Raw genomic sequence first — 26,334 nt, forward strand, 5'->3', positions numbered from 1 at the left:
TTTTGTGGGTGTTTTGTTCTATAAATAGAGCTGAAAAACAAAACAAAATTGAAAAAAATCATGGAGTGAAATTCAAAGTCGATTTTAAAGTTTTTTATTCAAACAAATCAAATCAAGACGAACACAGTTTGGACCAACAGTGCAGCAATATTTACTCCATTACATTTATACAGGATTTCAAACAGCAGTAAACTGTTGTACCATCTCAATAGTACAAACAATAAGACAGATATGAGATAAGATGTTGGAGGAGGTATTACACATGGTGGTAGGCTCACTGATGGTAGATCTGAAGTTAATTACTGAATGTTTCAGGACACATGTCATTCAATGTCATGCAGACCAACACAGGCTTTGGTACATCTTCTCACATTTTCAATAATATATATATATATACTGTACATGCCTAGAGGAAAAAAGGCTCATCTCAAACACGCTGTCAAACCTCTGAAAACACCTCGTTCTTGTGACTTCATTGTGCGGTGGCTCTACAGAGTGGAGGCCACAGTCGGGAGGGCTGACAGGGGAGCATATCTTCTGGAGTCGGTCTGAGATGTCTCCTTGTCCATGTGGTTCAGTGGAATGGCCAGCTGCCCAGTCTGCCCCGACCCGTCCTCCGAGGTGATGCCGTAGGGCATCTTGGACATGATCGCCAGACTCAACTTGAAGAGCACGTTGTGCAGAGCCAGGCGGTACTCCTTCCTCACCAGGCAGTAGATGACCGGGTTGAAGCAGCTGCTGGTGAAGGCCAAGCAGTTGGCCAGAGGGAAGAAGTAGGTCTGTGCCTGGTAGAATGACGGGCTGATGTCGACGACATCCAGCTGGATCAGGACGCCCCAAAGCGTGAGGACATTGTACGGAAACCAGCAGGCGCAGAAGGAAAGCACCACCACCGCCACGGACTTCGAGATGTCGGCCTTTCGTCGGGAGCCGCTGCCTTTGAGTTTGTGGCGGCAGAGGAAGCGCAGCAGGAGCAGGTAGGAGAGGATGATGGTGGCGTAGGGCAGCAGAAATCCCAGCACCACCCTCAGGAGCTGGTTCAGTCCGAGCCAGGCCGTGCCATCTGGGAAACGGAGGAGGCATGCTGTGTCGTTGCCGCTGCCCACAAGGCTCAGGTCTGCAAACACGGCCCGGGGCGCCGCTGCGATGAGCGCCGCGGCCCAGATAAAAGCCGTGACCAGAGGAGGAGCGCACGGCCTGCTGCACAGAGACGAGCCGGGTTTCAGGGCTGCCGCCACGTAGCAGTACCGCATCAAACTCATGGCCGTCAGGAAGAAGCAGCTCGCGAAGACGTTGAGTCCCGTGAGCAGGGACACGGCCTTGCACGTGGCCAAACCAAAAGGCCAGCTGTAGTCCATCGCGATGTCCACGGCCCAGAAGGGCAAGGCCAGTGAGAAGAGCAGGTGTGCCAAAGCCAGGTTGAAGACAAAGAAATTGATGGTGCCCGTGGTGATGGTGTGAGTGGAGTACAGCAAGAACATCACCAGCAAGTTCCCCAACACTCCGGCTGTAGCCACAGCAAAGTACACCACAGAGACCAGTATTCTTAACCAGGGGGAGCCATCATCGGGAAGCTCCAGCCCATTATCGCCACTTGCGTTGTGAAAAAGCAGCTGAGAGCTGTTACAGGATTTTCCGACGCTGCAACCACTCAGGATGTTGCTGAAGAACTCGAGTCTCTTAAAGTCGATGTTTGACATTTTCGCTGCCCGGAGGGTTCCCTGGATGAAGACGGTGATTATCCTTAAGATCCTGCGATGCTTCCACTTCTCCTCCTGATGCCAACAACAAATTAAAAATGTACTGCAAGTTCTGGATGTCAGTTTATTAGATGACAGTGTGTCCCTGCAAGGAAAGAGGAAGTTATTATTGCATAATAGGCGCTGTAGTTTATGAGTAAATAAGTGGATTAGCTTTGTCAGATAAACAAATTACACTGAAGTGTTACCCACAGAGTTAGATAATCTAATTTTGACCCTAAAGAATCAAAGAGGAAATAGAAATTCAGCTTAGAGCTATTAAAACTAATTTCAACCATTTGAAGTGTAGAAGCCTGTCAGCGGGTTTCCAGAAGCTCTTTTTGATAACGCAATCATACATGAGTCTGTAGATAATCAAGTGCGCAACCAAACATGGGAACTGCTCATGCTGATATACACACACATCGGTGTGTCGCAAGCAATTCTGAAAACGGTGCAGAAGAACAGAGATGTGCTCAGTGATGACTAATGAGCAAGAAATTGATTGAATCGAGATTTATGAAATTTAAATTTTTGTGACGCGAAATTTTCACTTAAACTCTGACATTCATGAAATGATCACAATTAATATGAACCACTTCATCTTTGGGGGACTCCTGAGACCTCAGTGGTTGTTTTCATGAGTCAGGGTTAGTAATTATTCAGCGGATCACTTCAACAAATGTTTCTCCGAGACTTAGGCAAATAATTTGATTTGAACAGCTCCCAGTTAAAACAGGTGTTTTTAATTCCGATTTTTCAGCTTTGATAGAATTGTTTTTAATAAACTAACCCTTCTAATCCCACAAATCTGAAAATCATATATGATCAGATTCCATAACAGAATAATTTTGATTATCATATGTGGCCTTGTTAAGATGTTTATGAGCATAACAAAAAGTTATCTTTTTGTTTCCTACCTTATAATTAATAAACAATGCATCATACATCCTTATTTAGACAATAAAATCTCAACATTTTAAATGCCACTTAAAAATGACTGACGCCCAGACTGCCATTTGTAAACACATTTACTAGTCACAATAACTCTCAGCTGTCTGGTATACAACATTGGAAAAATAACACATATTTATCCACTTTGCTGAATAGTATTTATTTCAATTAGCCTTAATACACATGCTCAAAGGCCAAGAACAAAGAACAAATCTTACCTGAATATGCAAAAGGCGAGAGATCCTCAGCTGTTTGTTATTGTAGCCACACGCTCTGCTACACAACGCCGACGACAACAACAACGTGGATGTAACCCACCCTGAAATCAGGCCCCGCCCCATCGTATTCTTCGCTCTGCATATTCAGAAGCACCGAACATCCCAAATTCCAGGAAAACGGGGGAACAAACAATACTGATCACCTTGCGTCACATTTCAAATTTGTAATAAATCCTGGGTCAACCTTCATTATTACACCCAAAAGAACGATTTTCTTTTTTTTTCTCCCAGATTTAGAGACTTGATCTGAATAAGTGTTTACATGCACTCTGTGGTACAGATCGTATGAAAAATAAAGGTTGATTTGATTTACGGTATTTAAAATTTTTAAAACTTGTGTTCATACTTCATTGTTGGCATTCATTATAAACTCTGGTAAAACATCCCAATGCTTAACCTTTTCAGCTGGATCATACCAACACTATATGTTTAAAAAGGATGCATCAGAATAAGTCCTTTGTGGTGCCATGCCGTTTACAGATCCTTGTTCAGCTTCAAACTAAAAACAGACAAGCCGAGTTCATCATTAGATATCCTGGGATCACGTGACCTTTCTTTGACCTTGCGATTCTCTTCATTAGTGTGTTGCCAGCTGTTTTGTTTTTTGCGTGTGGGTTTTTTTCTAGCTGTATGTCTGTTTTGTTTTATGCTCTTCACAAACACAGAAACATACCATGATGATCTTTAAAACGATCTTTAAAAGAAAAAATGTAATAGTACCAAATTGATACAACTTGATTTTTTTGAGTTTTTAGATGAAATAGTTTCTAAAAAGCAGATTTGAGCACTTTTCTAACACTTGCAGATTCCTTATCTTTCTCCGCTAATGTAATAAAAAGTTCATATCAGGCTAAATGATCTTTGTACAGATATAACATGTCCTTATCGTATGGATCATATGTTTTCAAACAATATTTGAACCGCTAACAGGTTGCACAAAGACGCCGGCGATAAATCCATAGGAAGGCCAATTTATTATTGTTTGGTCTGATCTTTTTTCTATTTATAACCGGGGCGTTGCATGAAGATTAGATTGAGCAGCAGAGATGACTCTTCATTACAAATCGTTGATAGTGGAAAGAACATCAGCAGTGACTGACAAAATGAGATTATGTGGGAAAAGGCGGAAGAGTGGGGAAATTGATTTATGCTGATCCGTCCGAACTGAGGCATAATCATAAACTAGTGAGTGAGACATGCAGCTCTCCAAGACTTTATGCTTTTACAGACGGGCACTAAGTAAACCTGCATGTAAGAGTAAAGAAAAGAAAACCCTGAATATTTCCTCTGATGTACATATGCCTGTCTACTCACTGGGTGACTGCATGGATAAATCCTTGCATGCAATGTTAAAATTTTAATAATAACCTAATATCATTTCAATGACATACATTGCAAATACTAATAAATCTTTTAACTTCCTCAGAATGTTCTGCCTTCAGGTCTTTAGAGCCTATCCCGACCCCAGCTTGTATGCACCGTATGGCTTTCAAATACACACTGTACGTCCAAACATTAAAAGAATTTTCATTTTCACTGAGAGCAGCAAGTGCAGTGGCTAGAACTTAAAGCATGAAGACAAGGTTTGCTTCCAGGCCAGAGCCTTCCTGTGTGTAGTTTGCATATTCTCCCTCTGTCAGCGTGTTTTATACTGGTGCTAACTGAACTATTTCATTTATTTTCAGTTTAGTTAGTGATTCAAACTTTTGTGCATATGTACATTTTACTGTGGTTATCAGTCAAACTTGGCCAATGTTAGTTGGGATACTGTAATAATCTAGATGAAGTTCTTTCAGCATCTTCAGTGGTTGTACTAGATTACACTTTATGACTTCTGATTGAAATTAATGTGGAAAGTTCCAGATTATTAATTTGGCCAAATCTACATTGATAGGCCTGACTGATTCTGCTTTTAAAATGATGGAAGAATGAATGTGTGTGTGTGTGTGTGTGTGTGTGTGTGTGTGTGTGTGTGTGTGTGTGTGTGTGTGTGTGTGTGTGTGTGTGTGTGTGTGTGTGTGTGTGTGTCAGATGAGTTGTGCCTGGGGGGGTTTGGAGGGTCTGTGGGCAGAGTGAATCTAGGCCTCATCAAGACTCATGACTTTGTCGCCACCCTTTGAAAGAATGAGAAAACAACACTTCACTGTGTGTAGGGAGGAGGGAGAGAGAGAGAGACAGAGAGAGAAAGAGAGAGAGAGAGCCCTCTGGTGTTAAATTTGAGCCAACAACAAGCAGTCTGAGGCCATTTGCTGGGAGATAGAGGGGGTAGTTGCTCCTCGAGGAAGACATGCATTATGCAGTCTCTTTGTTGTGACATTTCAATCTTGTAAAATAGAAAATGGGACCGCATTAGACACAACTTCAATTCTCCGAACCAACAGCAAGCAAAGATCCAATCAAAAACTACATCTCTGCTTTTGTGATATCTTTGAGTTGGTGAGTCGGAAATGAAACCTGACAACATAAAAAGCACATCTCAAAGAGAATAAATCTTCACAACAGGAACAAATGAAAATTGTGCTGCATAACAAAAAAGCTGAACTTGACATTCAACTCTTGTTTTAGTGCGTATGTGTGGGGGGAAAAACTCCTGGAGAGAACAGCCCAACACCAAACCTTAATCTAATGCCTGTGATTTTAACCTTGCTACTAATAAGGCAGCTGTATAAAGGAGGCGGATCGAATTGAATCTATCACAGTCGATAATGCATGTATGACTATATTACTGACCTGTAAAACAGTTTGAACCCTCTCTGGTAACAATAGAGGAAGCTTCATAATACTGTAATTAAAACAAACAAACTGTGATACGGTGTTATTGCCATTATTATAGATTTGTTGAACTTTATTATTTCTTTATCATCATCGCAATGAAAAGAGAAGCAGAATAGATGTTCTTTTTCTATCCACACAAATTGCAAATTTTTACAAAAGCATACAATAAAATAGGAAATAAATATAATATTAGAAAAGCAATTACAGTAGATACATGTAGACAGACTGACAGTAAACACACTATGTACAAGTAGATGGGGCTTGATGCAAAATGTGTTTAATGGAAGAGTTGTGGAGTTTGATGGCCAAATGTAGGAAGTGTCTTCTGTAAAGTGATGTAGTGCATCTTAGTGGGTTGAGTCTGTTATTGAAGGGGCTCCTGCTGTGGGTCAGGACAGCATGGAGGGGGTGAGAGACTTGGCCCAGGACGAACAGCAGTTTGGACTCAGACAGCCATGACCATCTCAACTGTTTCAACGTCATATACCTTCTTGATTAGTCTGTGGAGCCCGTCGGTGTCAGCCACCCTCAGCTTGTTGCTCCAGCATGCAAGAGAGTAGAGGATAGTGCTTTCAGACTCACAGACTCATAGAACAGCTTCAGTATTGTTAAGCACATGTTGAAAGGCCTCACCGCCTCAGAAAATAGAGACGGCTGGTCGTATAGCCAACGATCTAGGACACAAGGGCAGAGCCGGCCTGATGTTGAAGACACTGGAAAATCAGAGAACATGACTGTCACAGTGCTGGCTGTCTGTCTAGGTGGGGGATATTCCAAGTAGCAGGTGACAGGCGAACAGGATGGAGTCTAGGTGAGGCTTGACCAGGAGCTGGAACTGCTCCAGGATGAGTCTCTCCAGGGTCTTCATGACACTGGACATCGGTGGACATCAGAGTCTGATCAACTGTCTTCTAACAGCTGCCATCTAATAGGGCGGACAAAGTCCAACACAACATTCTGAAAGACTGCCGCTTCACTTCAGGAAGGAAGAAAGGAAGAGGAGAAGGACGGTAGACTGTGGAATTTGTCCACCAACACTAATACTACATTTTATTTGTCTTGATCTCTTCTGGAGATTTGTCTGGAGACACATTCCCACTGGTGTTGCATTCAGTTAAGCACCTTGTCGGGAATCCAAGTCAAAATCCTGGTTGTGGCAGGAAGAGCATCCGGCATAAAAACTGACCAAGTCCACAGTGCGAGGTGCAAATGTTGATGGCCATTAGCTGACATGAAACCATGCAAAAGCATAAGAAAACAAACCCCTAAATATAAGTACAATTATGCACAATCCTAACTCAGGACAACTAAATAGATGTTGAGTCAATGCGTGATTGTTTCAAAAACAAAGTGAGGAATTTGGAGATGGTTCTCAAACCTGCTGTTAGTTTAAAAAAATAGATGCAAATGAGATGCAGAGAGCAGAATACTCTCATTCAGAATTCGATTTACTAGCTAAAATGGGTTACACTGGATAAAACCACTTCATTGAAAGAAGCCACAGAGCCACTGTTCAAAAGGTATTTATATTGTTAATGTAACCCTCACCTGCCTGGTCCAGCAAATTCACTTCGTACTGAGTGAATCCACTTTATCCTCTCGTCTGTCCTCAGCGCAACAAAAACAAATGAAGCTGCAGTGAAGTGTCGCCACTGGTGGATAGAGAAGTAAACACACCAGTGAATGTACAGTAGCTCAATACTGCATACAGATTGAACCCAGCCAACCGTGCTGTTGCCGTTATGAAAATAATGTTGCATAAAATCAATATATGAGCTTCACAATATGAACAGCTGTCCAGAATGCCTTTTGTTAACATACTTTTTAATTCCAGTGAGTTTACAAAAGGACTAAAAATCATTATTATTGAAAGCTCCCGAATTCATCTTTTACAGACTTCATGGAAATAATAGAAAAGGGTTGTGGGTTGAATACATTGTTTTCATTTCTTCTCACTCCCTTTCGAATATGTCTGAGTGTGGGCGGTGGGGCCTGGAGGGAAGCGAGCTTGTGACTGACCGTTGATTGGCAATGGGTCACCGCTGAGGGATCTTTGAGCAAGATTTTTAACCAACCGCTGCTCAGATTACATATGAAGGCCATTTGGCATTGAACTTGTGCCACATCAAAACATGCTTATCGTGTGTGTGTGTGTGTGTGTGTGTGTGTGTGTGTGTGTGTGTGTGTGTGTGTGTGTGTGTGTGTGTGTGTGTGTGTGTGTGTGTGTGAAATGAACTGTAAACATGTATAGTTATGTTATGTATTAATGAAGAATCACCAAAAAACTATAAATACATATATTAAATAAACAATAGTCATTCGATGTCTTGTGACGGTTACAAATTGTAACATAAAATCTGTGGGAAGGTTGTAATTGTACCAGTTGTCATGCGTGTGTTTACACATGGACAATTCCATGTACTTCTGTATCTGAAGAAGACGTCTTCCTGAGGATAATAACAAGAAATTGATCATAAAGCTAATTTGAACTGCTGTCATCAGTGATGGAGCAAAGCTATTCGAAATTTCCCACTTTACCAATGGGAATTTCCGAGTTTCATTCTGGAAACTTTCTTCTCACCCCAGTTATTTTTTATTATATTACTAATAATGACCTCACTTGATGTGCTTTCGAAGCTACAGGTTTCCTGAATCATTTAGTTTGTGTAGAAACACAGAATAAAAACAGCTTTAGTTGTGTTACTTTTCAGTTAAAAGCTGTTAACTAATCTGTATATTTCTGAAGACTGAAGCGCAGATGGGTTGACTTCTGGATGATTTTGTGTCTAAAAATGGGGCAGATAAACCCTCGGTGGTGTATGTGTATGTGTCTGTGCGCGCGCGCGCGCGTGTGTGTGTGTGAGAGGTGAGCGGCGGTGCACGCGGCGGCGCGCGGGGCAGTGAGATCACTCACTTCTTATTAACGTTAATAACGTTATCTCTCGCGTCACTCACGTCCCCGCCGAGGACGGAGCTCCGCCACCGCTGCTGCTGCCGCTCCTGCCGCTGCAGAGGAGCCGGAGGACGGTCTGCAGGCTCAGGTGCACCGCTGTGACTGAAACAAGTTCCAGAATTACAGCGGGGACAGAGATGAAGACGCCCCGGTGAGGGATATCACGTCGCTCGCCATTGTTCTCTCTCTCTTTTTCTTTTTTTTTTGGTTTTCAATGTGTGATGGGATTCCTCCGGGAGCGACCTGCCGCCGGACATTAACCCGGTAAGGCGCGGAGCCACACCGCGGCTAACCCCCGGAAGGCGGTGCGCTCCGGCAGCTGCCGCCGCTGCTCGAGCCTCCTCTCCCGGGGTGATGCTCGGTGCTTTTTTGTCGGTTGTTTGTGTGTGAAAGTTAACTCCACCATCCCGGCCGGCCAGTCGGTGGCGAACATGGATGTCAAGTTAAGAGTCGCGGGTCTTTTGACACAAACCCAGCCCGTCTAACTCCTTCATTATCTTTCATTTAAAGTCTGTATTTAAATTCATATTTGGGGCGCAGCTGCGCGCCGACTATCAGTGAACGCGGTCGGCGCACGCAAACTTGTGGTAAGTGAGCGCAAACGGGACAGACAACAAGGCTGCCATTGTACCGGATCAGCGGCGGATTAACGGAATTCCTTTTCTCTGCACTGTCTGAATGGCCTCCAGCCTCTCTCTCTCTCTCTCCTTCTCCTCTTCCCGCTGCCCCGCGAGGCTTTTAACACCTTGATTCCTCGCCGCGTCCTCCTCCCGCACTTGTTTTGGACTCGGTAAAGTAAAGCAGCAGATGTCCCGCCGGGCTGGTGCTGCGGGACACATGTGGACGGGCCGCTGATGGCCACTGAACTGTCGTATTGTTGTCAGGAACATGGCTGAAAACTAGTGATTAGTGCACTGAAAGAGTGCCACTTAATGCTGCGTTTCTCTCTTTGCTGAAGAGTTTAGTCTCCTTAAATCCGAAAAGAAACGCCTCGCAGCACTTTAATTGCATTTTTTTTTGTTGTTGTCTAATTAAGAGGATGAGTATCAGTGACGAAGACAGTTTGGCAGGAAGAGCAAATGATGGCTCTTTTGGAAACCAGCTTTAATGTGATATTTATTCAGTTCTGCAAAAATAGTGAATTGGCCTGTCAGCAAAGCAAGAAAACATGAACCTGGATGTGCATTAAGGTTTATACTTTTTTTTTGAAACTTGACAATTTAAGCTATGTTCAGTCTCAGTTTTTTTTAAATAAACTTAGAAAAGCCAGTTTGTGAAAACAGTTGGCTTCACGTGACATTGACTATTTCTGACTAAATGGTGCATTTGTATTTGTAATCCGACTGCAAATCCTACCCCAGCCTCTGCTTGAAGGTGATGCCACTGTGCTTTTAACTGGCTTTTATGGAGTTAATGAGCATGAAGGGACAAGTATTTTGTTGGAGAAGTCTTTGGGGTGTTGTTTGTCTGCTCTCCTGAGAGAAAAAGCTCTCGTCTCATGACTGATCATGAGCAGTATCAGCATTGAAAATGGTCGTGTAGGTTGCCAAGAGGTTTTAATTACATCCCTCAGACAATCGGACCGCCTCTGGCTCTTTTATATTCTCGTGCTTACAGGCGGTAAACAAACATAGGCCCAGATTTTGTATTTCTTACCCCTCCCTTTCCTCCATACACTTGCACATCATGCACCATCCCAGCTCTCTCTCCCCTCCTCCCCCAGAGTATGTGGCCAACCAACATGTGGGGAGGTAATCCCAGCTATTAGGGTAATCTCCTCAGCATGACGATCAATAGGGGAGGGTGTGCGACAACTACCAGACAAGAGTAGTGGGGGGACAAAATTTGTGCTAAAGAAAAATGATTTAATCATCTAGATTAGGTCAGGAGACCAGGGTCTGGACAGGGGCTTGTTGCTGGTAAAGGGGGAGGGGTGCAGACAGAACAGACAGGAGGATGTGAGGGGTAAGGCCATCTCTACTTAGGGCAGCGCTCTTGTGTGACAATAGGCTGACAACACGTTTTGGGTTGTTGTAATCTGAACCAAATGAAAATCGACATGTCGATGCTTGTGAGGGACGTCGCTGCAGCGAGCAAGAAACACAAAGCAAACGTATAGTGTCTTTAAAACAACATTTTCCTTGGGATTAACCATCAATGATGCAATGAAATTAAAATCGAACATTTGGATCCCTACACTTCTTGTACTAAGCGTGGTCTCCTGTCTGTTGTTCAACATGAATCCAATGTTCAGTAGTGAAACCACAGCATGTGCCGAGGGTCTGTCAAAAGAGGGCCATTGTGAAAACGTCAAGGCAAGGCAGGGATTGCAGTGCAGCCACTGTTTACAACTCCTGTGGCCACTTTTCACTTCACTTGTGACGTCCTCCAGGGCAAACTATCTCACAATATTTACGAGCATCTGTTGATTGTTGCGTCGCTGAAGGAGAGTCTGATGACTGCCAGATCACTGTTCTCCTTCACATATCGAAACTGAGTTTATGCCGACTAGTTGTAGCCACCGTCATTATCGTAAGTTATTAATAAGGAAACGGCGTAATTAAACCAAGAAATGCATTTAAGACACTTGTTTTCAAAAAGCAAAGCCCTTCGCACACAGACAGGATTCATCTGCACATGTTCCACTGATTAAGAATATTCCAACAGCTGTTTATACAAATCTGTGATGAATCAGGTGTGGGTTCAAATGGATTCTCGTCTTTTTATTTGTATGAAAAAATGATCTACTTAAAGATTAAGAGACGACAATTGTGGCAAAAAAAAACCCAACAACAACAAAAAACATCTGATTTCAGAAACAAAGAGTCCATCCTCATCCCATTTTGAGATGGTCAAGAGAACTCAGCCCAACAGTTAGAAGATGTCTATAGAACAAACTCTGCTTCTTCTTAGGACGTTAGTGTTGCATATGAGGAAGGACACGAATCATCAACAGGTTTGTTCAGTTTTTATATCCTAGTTTGTTTCACAATCTAAATATATGATCTTGCTCATTGTTGCAGAATATTTATGTTGTGTCTGAAAGCGCTTGTAAGAAAAATAAATGCAGTTTTAAAATACATTTACTTGTAAAAGTTGTTTAAGTAATTGCATTTGAAATAGAGATAAAATTAAATCTCCTGAATAGATCATTGATAAAATACTGGGGACTACTATTGAATACCCGAACATAACAGAGTTACTGCTCTCTTAAATATGCTAATCTGCTACTGAAGTAACACACTTTCTGCTGAGCATACCGCCTCTCCTCTTTTGTAAGTACTCTAATTACTCTTTCTCTACAACTCTACTCTTTTTATGCAAGTTGCAGCAAGTGATTACGAGAGGCCATAGCTAATTAGAAAATATGACAACAAAATGCTTTTGAAATATTCCTAATTTTCATTGTGCAGTAACAATAGTGTCGTACTGTTTCTGTAAACATGCTGTTGTATTCCAACGGCGTCGTATCCCCCAAAGGCACAAAGCTGCTTTACTTTGTTAACGTGACCCCCCCCCCCCCCCCCCCTAAAACATATTACTGGAACAACAGATTGGAGGAGATTTCCAGTTTGTGGTCGCACAGGTTCATGGGTAAACAAACAAAAAAAAAAGATGAACTTGCCCTTTAAGTCTCCAGTAGAGGAACTGGAGTGCAAATAGTGGCAAAATGTCCAGATGGAAGATGGGAGGGATGAGTAAGGCGTTCACAGATCCCTTCTGTTTGGTCCCATTGAGACAGAGGGAGACGAGATTGGATGGGTCGGAGGGAATCAGGTTACTATCGGCCCATTCTACTCCAAAGAAGCCCTGGTGTAAAAATGCAATACCCCTCTGGGAAACCTAATCCAGGCCCTCCTGCCAGCTGTCATTCTTTTGCTCCACGGTAAAATCGCAAAGCAGGTATCACCTTACCCTTCTTCACTCCTTACTTTAATCGTGGCAGGAAATGGGAAATTACACACATGTTGTTGCACTTGAACGGCAACGAAGCAAGCTTAGAATTTCTATCCTTCACGCGGACAAACAGAAATATAAATAGGAAGCAACAAAATAATTAAGGTTGGTTTGTTAAACCTCTGAAGTATCATCACAATAGTGAGGTTTTTTTTCTTCAAATGTCCAAAGGTTTGCAGATATTCAAACCTTTTCGTCCTTTTTCTTGGGGCGTAAAGCGATTTTGTTCCCTAAAGATAGAATGACAAAGTAGAATTAAATTTACCCAATAGTCTCTGAAACAAAATGCTCTCGTGATTTTATCAGTTAAAATGGATTAAATATTCATTTAAAACTACATTTCCCTCAAATTGAAGGTACAGTCACTGGGGGTTCAGTCCCAAACTGTTGAGTTTGTTTGAAAGGAAGGATTTTTTATTTTTATTTTTTTTAAATCTTATTTTGTGGGTTAGAACAAACCTAATCCTGAGTATTATAGCCAAGAAGATTAAGTCTTTTAATTGATTGATTCATCAATCAAAAGGTCCACAAAGAACAATGATGATGAGAAAAAGAGTTAATTTGTGGACATAAATTATTTAAGACAAAGGTACCAAAGGTAATCCAGTTTCTCATTGGATTTAAAGATTTTCTTGGTTTTACGTTCGAATATTTTAGATTTCAGATTAGATGGCTTTGAAGAGGAGATGTAACATATATATCACTTACACTTAATTATACAACCCTACACACGCCTCGGGAGAGAAGGTAAATGACGGGGGGGGAAACCGATACAGTAAAAGACAGAAAGCAGAGTGATAGGGAGACATAAAGGGAGACAGAGTGAGTGAGTTGACCTTGCCCTGATAATCTAATCCCTGTCGAGAGTGCTTTTTTTAGAGAGCAAGTTAATGCCAGCAGATTATACTCCAGTGTCTCCCACACTAGCCAATCCACACTCAAAAGAGAGAGGGTCCACTTTGGATCCTCGGAACCGCCACATCGGATAAATGAACATGAACCTCGGGAACTATCCACAGGATCCACTTTGCCTCCCCGCTCTCGAGATCACCGACTCTGTGGCGTCTGTGTTTGGGCCGGCATGAGACCTCCGATGTGTTTTCACCACAGGTACCAACCTCTGATACGAAGCTCCCTCGCCTCGGTGGCATCGGTGCCCCATAACACACCGAGGGGAGTCTATGACAAAAGGCCACTCATTGAGCAGCTCATCTCATGCAATGAAGAGTAATCCCTGTATATGTTGTGTAACCAAGTAGAGAGTTGGCCAAGGAGGGGGATGGGCACCAATGGGTGCAACTTTGTCAGTGCTTGTGACTGTTGAGCTCTTGGCTGTCTAATCTTTTAGGTACATTAGGCTGTGCGCCCACATCAGTGTGCTGCATCACTGTTTTTCCCACTATTAAGTCACTCGAGGAACAACATCAGCCCCGAGTGACACCAGGCGTCAGTGGTAAGCTAGAAAATGGAGGACCGGTCAGACATGGAGGCATACGCTAATCAACTCACACGAGAAGATGCTCCTGATGTGACCGATGGACAGAATGTTTTGCCACATTCATCAGGACTTTCCTGAAATGGGATTGTCTCAAAGTCTGTCGAGCTCCGATGTTGCAATCAGGCCACGCTGGCAGATGATGTCCTGTTGCAGTGACTGGTGAGCATTCATGCATTAATCTATAGATTCGACCTCCTCCCACCGTCCCTCCAGTCACACCCGAGCACTGGTCATGTAGAACAATATAGGGATTATCGTAAGAATATCTGCACTATTTTGTGTCTTGACTTAACTCATGCAGTTAACCTCATGCTACAGACTAGTTTGGAATCACAGTTATAGTCCTGTGAGGTCTATGAAAGCCACGCGTCTGCAGCGTTGACGCACTCTTGAGCGAGCTGACTTGTGGTGGATCGTCTGTTCACGCAGACACCTGGGAGCCCGAGTCGACTCCACTACATCTGGAAGGAATCAACACTTGAACTGCATCAGCAGTGACTCAGCAGAGCGTACAGTTTTAGCATACCTGCTTCTAAACTTAAGAACACGACTAAACTCTTCCTCTGTTTTGCAGGAGCATCATTCTGTACAGGTGTTCAATACGGCCGACTGGCTGTTTGACAGTAAATAGAAAGAAAAGAGTAAATGCTGCAAATTTCAGAGAGTTGCTAATTTTAGGTAACAACATTGTTGTTTCAAAGTGAGGAAGTTGCAGGTTAAATTCTGGGGAGGGGTTGCTTTGTGGAGTGAGCATTTTCTCTGTGTGTGTGTGTGTGTGTTGGAACCTTTTTTTCTTTTCTTTTTTCTTTCTTTTTTTAAAATACATCCCAGTATTATTATTTACTGTGCTAAAAGTCATGTTGCATAATAATGACATCCGTTTTTCTTTTAATCGATAAATAATCTAAATGAATTTAGACTTAGATAATTCTTTCAGCTTTTGCTTAGAATTCCAATACAATATAAACATCCTATTATAATCTGAATATGCCAAAGCTGATCCCGCCTCCAGCTTGATCTATGTGCTGGGTTTCATTTTCTATAATTAGCAACAAAAAAAAAAAAAAAAAAAGAAAATGCTGGAATTATATTCATCTTGTGAGAAAAAACAAAAAAGGAGGAATTAAAAAAAAACAAACCCATAAATCTGAATTAGTAAAAATATAAATCTTTGGACTTAGACTGTGCTCACAGCAAAGACTCCTATGGCATGTTTGTTGTGTTGTGCCTCTGTTTTGTTTGCAGTAGGTAGAAACACAGGATTATTGGGCACAAAACAGTGGATGCGCGGTGAAGCTTAGCGAGCGACTGTGGCTTTGAACACTAGCATAAGGACAGTCACATGCTATCTCCAGTCAGGGGTATATTGGCACACGCTGGTGGATGTGACTATTTGGAAGACTTCAGCACACAGACACACATTACACTCTCACACCAAAAGCAGTCATGAGGCACGCTCACATTATTTTCACACGTTAAACATTTTGCACCTGCATTAGCTCCAAGTAGTCTTTCATGTATTTTAGTCAGGCTTTTGAGGTGTTCAAGTACAACCTCCTCTAAATATTAGATGATATTTCCAATCCATGGAAGCAACCAGACACACAGGCGACGCACAAACATGCGACACGCCGACAGTGGATACACACACACACACACACACACACACACACACAACACACACACACACACACAACACAGCACACAGCACACAGGCTCTCAGCATCAGCGTCCTGACCATAGGGAGTTTGTGCTGAGCTGGTTGGGACGTCAGGATGAATCAATGTGAGGACAGCTGACTGGACATGCCTATTCATCTGCCAAAGAAAAGAGAGAGAAAAAGGGAGCGAGGGATTCTAAAAGAAATGAGCTGAGCCCTGGAGCAACATGTTTGGCTATCTGCATTACTTTACAGATCCTCCAAAGGGCTGCGTGTCCATGGGATGAAGGCAAGAGAGGTGGAAAAGATGGCAGAGGACATAGAAGAGGGACAAAAAAAAAGAAGAAACTTAAGGACGCTAGTGGTTTTTGCTTTTGAAAAGCAAATTCACTGGTTAACACAAACACTATAGAAATGCAATAGTGTAAAATTGTAGCTGTTGATATATAGTACATACTAAGAGCTTTGACAAAGACATAAGCCTCTACTGTAGAGACGACCAACTCCATACTGATGGCCCGTTTATTCCCATCTGTTGCCCTCAGCTCTCTGACTTTATCCCCATTGTGTTAACTCATTACATTCGCCTTAACCTTAACCCCATAATTGCCGCACTTCAGTTTCTCTCGAATATCCTCCCCCTCTTGGAGACAGTGTGCCACATCGGCCATGCACTAATCTTAAAGCGTCTGCCTACCAAACACCTGCCATTCCCCGAAAAACCTCAGAAACACCCCCATCGTCCGGATCCGACACCCACTCAGCGAACACGACATCAAGGACGCGTTGCATGCATGCCCACACGTGGGCAGATGCAACCACAGATGCAGATAGAGATAATTAGACAGAGATCTTCATTCCCTGAAAATCATACTAGAGTTATTCTTTTTTTTTTTCTTCTTTTTCTTTCCTTTTGGTGCAAGCACACCTTAGTTTTCCCTCACATTTAAAGACTCCGAGGCAAACAAGAGTTGTCCTTTGTCCCGCCTCTTCACACAGACATGCATTCGAAGACAGTGATGTGTAGGCCCAGGCCCTCTTTGGGTTAACAATAACTCTCTCGACCTCCTAATGAGGGGTGGAGAGCCAGACATGAGGCGATGTGACAGTTCTGGTGCGGCCAACACAATAGCAGGTTTTTCTTTTGACTGCCTGGCCAGCTCTATAAGCACAGACCACCTTCTTTCACTGAGACTGTCGGACAAATGCTCATGTTTGCCTGAGGAACATTTTTGTGCTACATACTGTACTATTCTTCTTGTGGAGTACTGCAGTTGTGTTCCCGGGTGTTGTTTGTGGTGGTTTCAATCAGATATTTCAGTCCTAATGGAAGCTCTTATATCAAAGTCATGAGGCCGTCATGAGACAGGTTAGTTTTACCCGACTGATGACATGTTGTTGCACCAGTAATCCTATCAGCTGTGATCATTTAGATTGCACGTCAGAATGGGATTTCTCCTCTTTTAAGGCATGAGTGAATGTTCAGCAAAGAATGGATCTAAACACAAAGATTAACACACATTGTCATTCTTGATTCATTTGAACAAAAATACACCTTGTTGCTGCCTTTACTCGCAACCTTACATCAGCACTTACCCCAGAATCAGGACTCTGAATGTGCCAGGAAGTGCGTTTCCAAAATGAAGTTTGTTGATAATGGATTATTGATCGTGAATTAGACTGGATGGCCCCTCTGGGCTCATCCCGGTTGGCCAGGAATGAATACATCTCTTCATGCTTCACCTCACACACTCAATTTAGGCATAGGCAACCAAAGGACTGACAGACACATGCATGTTGAGACACTGACCCGCGGTCTAATGTGTACAGACAGGCGTCGTTCATCCAGCGAGAGACAAAGATTAGTCCAAAATCTGTGTGATGCAAATGGTCTCTCACTCTTTGTGCAGTGTGCCGGGGTTATTTGTCTTTTAACACACATTCAGTCAAGCCACCTCAAATGTAGACTCAACATCTGTTCATGTTTTCTACGGCTCAAAAATGCTCGTTTGTTTTTTTCAACTTGTATGTTTTTTAATCATTTAGCTTTTTCTGGATAAAACGTAACAAAACATGTTTGACCGATTCAAGACTCTTTCACATCTATTTGAATTCTAAACATATGTATATATACAATCTTACTGTAATCTGTACCATATTCAAGCTCATGAGCTCATAAAAAAACAACTCAACAAACGCTGTAAGCTCTATTGCAGTGTGTTTCACGATTTGCAAGTTGAGCTTTCCTCTGATTTAGAGTTAAGTGGACTAAGAATAACATTTATGGTCGCCTGAGTTGTGTAAAAAGCACCATAAACATGATATCCTTTAGTATTCAAAAAACATTTAGGTGTTTGCTGGTTTGCAGCAGTTCAAGGTATTTTCAGTGAAGAGAAGCCTCTGCACATTTACTTTCAGTACATGCTACTTGTCATTGATTTATAACATTCTTAAAAGATGAAAATGAATCAACTTAAGGTTTCTGTTGTGATTTATAAAGATAAACACACTAGCACATGTCTTACCAGTTTTTTTTTCTTTTCTTTTCAGGTAAAAAGAAGATCTTCATGAAAATCTCAACCAAAAGAATCAAGATGGATGGATGTTAAAGCTGTGATGTGTTGCCGGTTCTTACAGCCCTTTCTGAGAACTCAGTAAACTAAAACAATAACTTTGCATCTTGAGAGGGATTTGTATGCGTCTGGAGGAGTGATGGAGACAGAAGAAAGGGAGGATGCCTCACAAAAACACACAGCTCACATCAAGGTCGAGGCAGAGGAAGATGCCACTTCAGGCCACACCTGTGGAGTGTGTGGTCGCAGCTTTCCTCTTCTCAGCTCTTTGTCCCAGCATATGAGAAGACACACCCGGGAGAAGCCGTACAAGTGTCCCTACTGTGAGCACAGGACTGCTCAGAAGGGAAGTCTGAAGGCCCACGTTCGCAGCCATAAGCTGGGCCTGCTCAGCCATAACGTCAGTGACAAGGAGGGCGACGGACAGAAAGATGACGCTAATACACACGACCCTCCAGAAACCGTCGGCACGTCAGACAAAGCTCATAAGGTCAATGGTAAGGTGAAGAAGAAGGGAACAAAGAAAAAGGTTAAGCGTAAAGGAGGCGTCGAGGAGGGCGAGGAGGCTGACGCCGGACCTTTTACCTGCACCATTTGCGGCCAGGCGTTCCCTCAGGTATTGCTCCTGAAGACTCACATGAAAAGACACCGTGGCTCCCAGGATCACGGCTGTCGGATATGTGGCCGGCGCTTCCGCCAAGCGTGGTTTCTCCAGAGTCACATGCGCATCCATCGGGTCAAAGGCCAGTTGCGGGGCGGCAAAAGCAATGATCCGCCTGCCACCGTCAACGGGGTTCCTCAGGACCCAGCGTCGCTGACAAATGAAGAGTGCCTCTATGAGCTCTGCGCGGGCTGTGGGAACTTCTTCTTTGACCGCAAAACCTTGCGCATTCATGAACAGCTACATAAAGTGAACCACAGCAGTGGGGAGGATCAGAATGGACCTCATGAAGATCCCGAGGCCTCTGAGCCACACATTGATAAGAGACGCTTTTTGGAAAACCTGAACCTCACAAGTGCGGGACAAAAAGACACCAGTGAGGAAAAAAGTGTGGGCAGGAGAATTCTAGAGCTGGATCCAATTTGTAGTTACCAAGCATGGCAGTTGGCCACAAGGGGGCGACTAGTGGAGGCCTCAGAGAAATGTTTAGGATGGGAAGAGAGACTGGCGGATGCAGAGGTGGCATACGACATGGAGAAAGGAGAGTATGTGCCTCTGAAACAAGAGAAGAAGAGGAAGCAGATGGACACGGCCACCCCCAGCATCAAGAAGAAGAAGGCAGACCCAGGCTTTGATCACACACCCAACAGTGTGTCTCACACTAAAGGTGTTGACAAGAAGATTTGCCAGAAGGACCGTATTCTGCTGAATGGACTTGGACATGCTTTTTATGAGGCTATGCAGGCTAAGAAGGTCAAAGATGTTCATTTCTCTTCCAAACAGGCGAAGAACATCAAGAACCAAGACCAGCAAGGTGAGCTTGAACACAAACTAACAGCTTCTGCTGTTTTTAGACTTGCAGGAGGTCAATTGTAGTCACATGTTTTCTAAACTGGCAAAGTGTTGGGGATCACCAATAGCTCATCCCTGTGGGAAACGGGGACCTCTAGTGATTTTATAATTGAATTACAACAACTTGGGTCTTTCCTTTGTGCAAACATACTTTAGAAATGCAGGTTTTCTCACCTGGGATTTCCAAATACATTCATCAGACAATGTTAATGAGGTACATTTGTGAAATATAGCGTGTTCCCACACACCAGCCCGGAACATAAATTCTGCCTTTATAGAAGTAATATCATATAATGTTTTCTGAATTTGTCAAATTGGTTTTAATGCAACTTCATTCTTGTGATTTTGCCGTGCAGTGGTAATGAGCTGCAACACATTATCTTCCCAGATGTTTCTATTACTCAGCCTCCTCTTAATGTTGGTTAATAGGGTGGCTGCAAATTCTGAAATGTCTCGGTGTGTAAAGCGATCTTGTTCAACATAAATCCATTTTTGTGGTTTTGAACAATCTTGCGGTTTATGTTGAATTGTTCATTTTTGGTCATTTATGCTGGAGCAGATGTCAATAAATTCTCCTTAAACCCTGTGTTCTTTCCCCCCCAGATAATAAATCCTACGTCTGTGATCACTGTGACTTCCACACGGTTGACGCCTCACTACTCAGGTCTCACTTGCTCAGGCAGCACCAGGATTTCCTGGGACCCTTCAGCAAACAGACCACTGCTGTGGACAGTGTCCGCAAAATTGGCTCGAAGGCCTCAAGATACATGGACTACCTCAGAAGCAGGAGCGCGTTGCTCAGTCAGCCATACTGGAATCCCTACACATGTCCTCCAAGCCAGTTAGTAGACTCAAATATTAAACTAGAAAAGTCGAACGGCATGGAGGTCAAAGGTCAGGGTCATGCTGCTGCTGAGGCTTGCAGCCTCCTCAATCTTTCTTCGTTACCCATAACCGATAAAGACGGTAGTGTGAGTTTTTCAGTAAAGACAGAGGGCCTGGTGAGGCATCAGTGCCCATACTGCTCACACACGACCACCTACCCAGAGGTGCTGTGGATTCACCAGCGAGTTGCTCACAGAGTAGACAGCAGCAGCTCTGCGGCACCCAAGTGGGCGCCGTCTTTTAACTCGATCAAAAGTTTAAAGGCCGGAGCCTCTCAGTGGCGACGCACCGGCCCGCCGCCTTTCCTGGAAGGCAAGGACTGCCCAGCTTTACTCGCTCCGCGAGCGCAGCGCACACAGCCCCCGGGTTGTACGGCCCCCGGCAGCAGCAAGCAGGCAGCCCCCAAGACGCAGTCCGGCACCCTCAAGTCCAAGCATCATGCAAAGGACCCGCGGTCTTCAGACGGGACACAGTCCAGTACGAAGGCTGGACTTCAACCCCAAAAGAAGTCTGGTGAACATCGAGCAGCTGTGTGTGGAAGTAAAGGTAGCGGCGTGCAGGCGACTTCATCAAATAGCATCTCGCACAGTAAGAGTCTCCAGAGTTTCCAGCCGACAATCAGCCCCAAACACCAAAGCAGCAACCGAGCGACTGTGGAGGGGAGCTTCCCACAGGAGGGGTTGGGCTTTATGTTGTCAAGAAACCATGGTGCGACTTCCTCCAGCGCTGCTGCAGACAGACTGCATCCCCGCCGACAGTCCTCAGACTTCACTTCAGGTCCCAAGGGTCCTGATCTCTGGGCAGCCATTAACATGTGGGGGCTGCACGGCAGCAAGGCGCTTTTAGACCCGCTACTGTTTGCTCAGGGAAAGAGCGGATCGACAGGAGAAATGCCGATGGACATTGATATTTTGAGTCTCTTGAAGAACTACAGTCCTCATGAACTGGCGGCGCTCTATCAGCACTGGGGGTTTGTTGACCCCAGACTGGACCCACAAGGTGAGTAGGAAGGTTTTGTTTTGGTTTCGTTTCTTAATATTGCACATTTTTGTACCATTAATGTCAAAATGTTTCTCTACATTTACAGCAGCGTTCCAGATAAATGGAAGTTTTGGAAATGAAGTCCATTCTGCCACTGAGGCGTCAAAACAAGTACGTTGTTTTTTGCAGCATCTAGTGGTACTTTGTGGGATTGTATCTGATACTGACACAAGAGAATGATCATTTCCTTTCATGATCATCAATCTGTTGACGTTACAGGTCAGTGTGAGAATTCAAACAAAAGCAAAGGCCCAACTTAACACTTAAGAAACTGAGTGTGGCAACATGTTTTGGTTTTTTTCCAAAACAGAAAACTTAAATACATGTACAGATAAAAAGTCACATTTACATTGAGCTTCACAGAGTTTGCAGAATCCTTGTAAATGAAGCATCCACATTCGTGGAGGGGTCATCAGAGTGGATCATGTGATCTGTGTGTTTTCATTTAGCACAAGTTAGCAGTAGCAGCTATCCACCTCGCCATCTTATAGCTCACATACCATAATGCAAAACTGTGCAATACATAATTGTCAATTCACTGCAAATGATCATACTTGTGCAATAATTCTGTCTGTAACCACAGAGCAATTTAACGTTCGGCCACTTTCACTCCTATATTTTGTTAGGAGTCTTATTCTTTTTGCCTTTTCTATACTTAGTTAAGTTAAGGTTAGTTAAGAGTTTATATTATTTTCTGTTCTAAATTTTGGTAGGAGTTTTATTTATTCTTTTTGTCATTTCTATATCTAGTCAAGTTTAGGTTAGTTAAGAGTTTATATTATATTATACTTTGTTATCCTCTGTGTGCTGCTCCTCTTTTATTAAGCTGCTGGAACTTAAATTTCCCTGACGGAGTCGTCCCAAGGGATAAATAAAGTTGAGTCTAAAGTTTTGGGCTGGACGCTCCACAACGAAACTGTTTTTTTTTTGAAGATGCACTGTGGTGACCCGTTAACAGTGGAAATTAAACCACAGAACCTCCAGTCACAAGCTTACTTCCCTGCACTTACACCTTTAATAAGAAAGATCATTCATAGTTTGACTGTTTTATTGAAGAGATTATGAATACTAGAGATGTAGCCATAGTTAATAACCACGTTAACTTTCAGGACTTGTAAATCGTGTTGCGAGTGCTTTATATTTTCAGAGTTATGACATAATAATATATTAAACTCTGTCCTTTGCGGGTACGTACAGAGTCTTTTACCAACTGTGTGCGCTCGCTCTGTACCTTGTCTGTCTCTGTCACTTCTCTGCACATGTGCTTCTGTGTGTTTGCATGTGTGCTTGTCAGCTCCCACAACCTGGCTGTCTCTTTCTTTTTGCTTCCATGAGAGAAGCTGACAGGGATGAGGCAAACAAATATAAAAAAAAAAATGTAAAAAAGCAGTTGTCCCCCCTCAGGGTAAAATTTGCCCAGCATCTCCATATGGTGTGTCATCAGCCTGTCAGTCATGCCCACCCTGATGCTTCCTACAACTGTTGTTGCTCTCCCCTCCTCCCTGGAGAGGAGTGTGTGTGTGGACCTCTTTAAACATCAGTGATGGGAAATGACTCTGTAGGACTAGGTGAGGAGTAAAACATTTTTAAAATTCACCTGGATGCCAGACTTGAAGTAAACGTGTATTGCCTTAATACCTACAATGATATCGGTAGATTTGATATTTATTGTGAGTTTCCAAAGTTTACGTGTCCTCAATACTAAAGTAATACAAAGAGGGAAACTAGAGCCGCCTCTTGTAGACTGACGTCTTAGTTTGCGTTCATATTCAAGTCAAATGAAGTTTTCTTTGGAAGCCGATTAGGAAGTCTCGGTCTGATTTGTTTTGCACTCGGTTTCAGACGGCAGCTTTTATATCTGCACTCATCGAGCAATGTCCCTGGTGTTTGTTTTGTTTGAGCCAAAGCCTCGTGGTGCGAGCACTTTGGGAAGTTGCGTTCCAAAGTGAACATCCGATTTGTGTTGATTTCCGAAATACGCACACACTCCGCAGTGTCTGACTCGCGTGTCTCGTGCTTGTCCTCTGCAGATGAGCAGCCGCTCCACGTCCTCCTCAGGGTCCCTCCATAAAGGAACGTGAAGGAAACACGGCGTTCCAGATTGCACAAAACTTCCCCGTGAAACAAAGAGGCCTGCTGTGCTGCGAGAGGAACCAGCCATAACCCCCCCCGAGCAGACGCAGGCGCTGGAACAATGCACAATGTATGCAAAGCAATGAGCCGGACTTTTATTTTCCTGATAAGGTTGTTTTATTTGAAGTGTTTCGCATGCTTTCTGTTTGTTAAGAGTGTAGATACGTTGATAGTTAATAACATTACACTCAGAGATGTGGTTTTGAATAATGTGGAAATATAGTAGAATGACTTGAGCTTGTTGTAAAAAAAAAAAAGAAAAAAAAGAATAGAAAGACCTGGTAGAAGCACCACAGCTCAGTTGGTGAAATATGTAGGAAGAGTCACATGGGTAAAGATTATATTTTGGCTTAACAGTCCTTAAAAAATACATTCAGTACAATATACCAAATCTAAAAACTTGTGATGCGAATGTACGTTACTACCTGCTGTATTCATATTGAGTTTCAGTTTGTTGTTTGGCTTGTTTTCTTTTTGTAAATGTCTTCAGTTGGGGTTTTTTTTTTCCGGTGTTTGTTGTACTTTCAGGTTTACAGATAAAATGCTGTCGCTTCAGTTTTCAGCCTGTAATTGTGAGGTTTGCGCTCGTCTGACGCCTGATACCGAGGGTCTGAGTTACTGCTGGTTTTTATCCGTCGCCGCGCACGAACGACAAGTTTTGTGTTGCTGAAGAGGAGAAAGTTACAGGAGCAATACAGCGAAGGGTGTTTTCACAGTCAGTCTAAGTGACGGTCAGAACCTCAGCTTCGGCAACGTTAATCCTCCATGTGCAGAGAGAAAAAGATGGTTTTCTCTTTAGAACATGAGCAACAATAATCTCAAAGCCGAGTAATCAACTTATTACATGTCTGCTGCGTTCTTCTCCAGCTGGGGACTTCTTGCTTCTGCAAAGTCAGAAAACTCGCATGCCAAATGCAGTTTTGTCTGGACATCGAAACGTACTGCTATTTGTCAGAAAGCACATCCGTAGAGAAAGAAGGGAATCAGTGTGATGTCACAGGGTGTCATCAGTCACCAGATCAACCGCCGAGGGTAAATCAACAGTAACTTCTTTTTCCTAAACATCAGGTCTAAATTCGACTTCCATGTTGACTGGAGCAGTCCGGTGGCTGCGCGTGGGGGGCGGGGTTTAATAGTTTAGTTTATGTTTACTATTGACACACGTGTGCCCAAAGCCAAATGTAAGGTCCAGGAAGTGATGTAGCCATTTAAAGCTGTGACGTCTAGAGGTAGAAACTGTAGTGATAACGTTTTCTCCTGATGTGGCCCCTGCCCGTGTTCTTCTTTAAATTTCACCTCGACTCCGTTTGTTTTCATGTGCTCTCTGTTTTCAGACGTATCTAGAGTATGTTTACATTTTAGGTTTGCTTTTTATCAGTGTATTCTTCTCCCGTAGAGAAATAGTCTATGCATTTGACAAAAAGCCATCAGCTTATGGATTCTCGGCAGATTTCGAGAAAACATAATTTATTATTAGAATATTGTTGTTGATCTGTGTGAGGCGAGTGCATTTGTTTTGTTCTTTTTTTTTTTTTTTATAAATATTGTAAATGATAGTTTTATTTAATGATATTTCTTTGTTTGCTAAGAGTGGAACTTCGCCACTCAGAACTACTTGATATTTGTAGCAACAGGTTGTGTTAAAAATAGGTGTTTTTATTTCAGCGACATGCTTGTTTCAGGGGTCACGAGCAGCAGGCGGCGGCACTCCTGCTCCAGGTGAAGAGCCAGAAAACTTCACTGTGACATGAAGTGAATGGAAACAGTGAGACAGTGACTTTTATGCAAACATAAAGCTTTGAGTTGAGCTCATTGTCGTGACTCTGTAAACATGTTTCATAGGTGATCGTTTTAAGGGTACCAGAATTTATATTTTCACCGGTTCCATAATTTGTCTGACTGTAAAACGGTTCCAATAAAGTTGGTTAATGTTGATTTGTATTTAAAAAAAAAAAATCTATATAAATAGTGTTGTTGTTATTACATCACACGCAGGCTGGAATCCACATTCGCCAGCTCTGAAATAAACTCATTTCATTGAGTGTAATCTCAGCAGCTTTAGGATTTACAGATTTATCAGTGTTTCCCATTTCTTATCAGAGAACTACTAGAAGACCACATCCAGGACTCTCCAATATCCCACCAGTGACATAAAAACTATGGTAACCCACATTCTACAATATACCCACAAGTGATTACAAAAGACATGCAGGTGAAATTAGAATACAATGGGAATGTTTATTGTAACATACACAATGAAACCATCTCTATGAAATAAGATATGTCTTTCCAGTTTTCAACCAGAGACAATAATTACCATCATTAAAATGTGGAATAACTGATACAACAATTCACTTTTCAATTCTGCCATTTAG

The 26,334-nt window shown here is 42.9% G+C and overlaps 2 protein-coding genes across 2 annotated transcripts; one reads left to right on the forward strand and one right to left on the reverse strand.

Moving 5' to 3' along the window:
* Positions 1 to 488: 488 nt before the first annotated feature.
* LOC308123045 (relaxin-3 receptor 1-like) lies at positions 489 to 1,700 on the reverse strand (the record flags this gene model as incomplete). The annotated part of the gene is made up of 1 exon (XM_080485297.1): positions 489 to 1,700. One exon carries the CDS (start codon positions 1,698 to 1,700, stop codon positions 489 to 491), a length of 1,212 nt encoding a protein of 403 aa, XP_080341423.1.
* A 6,963-nt stretch (positions 1,701 to 8,663) lies between these two features.
* Positions 8,664 to 25,892, forward strand: LOC308123189 (zinc finger protein 516-like). Its single transcript, XM_080485533.1, has 5 exons — positions 8,664 to 8,963; positions 18,365 to 19,862; positions 20,504 to 21,784; positions 21,873 to 21,937; positions 23,857 to 25,892. The coding sequence occupies exons 2-5, from the start codon at positions 18,527 to 18,529 to the stop codon at positions 23,905 to 23,907; spliced, it is 2,733 nt and encodes a 910-aa protein (XP_080341659.1). The 5' UTR covers positions 8,664 to 8,963; positions 18,365 to 18,526; the 3' UTR covers positions 23,908 to 25,892.
* The last annotated feature ends 442 nt before the right edge of the window (positions 25,893 to 26,334 follow it).

Source organism: Lipophrys pholis, assembly GCF_963383615.2.
Source record: "Lipophrys pholis genome assembly, chromosome: 17".
NCBI lineage: Eukaryota > Metazoa > Chordata > Actinopteri > Blenniiformes > Blenniidae > Lipophrys > Lipophrys pholis.

Coding starts and splice junctions, on each gene's coding strand:
- LOC308123189 (XM_080485533.1), top strand. CDS start 18,527: ATGGAGACAGAAGAAAGGGAGGATGCCTCACAAAAACACACAGCTCAC. Junction 21,785..21,872: donor CCCCAGACTGGACCCACAAG/GTGAGTAGGAAG, acceptor CTACATTTACAG/CAGCGTTCCAGATAAATGGA. Junction 21,938..23,856: donor CCACTGAGGCGTCAAAACAA/GTACGTTGTTTT, acceptor TGTCCTCTGCAG/ATGAGCAGCCGCTCCACGTC.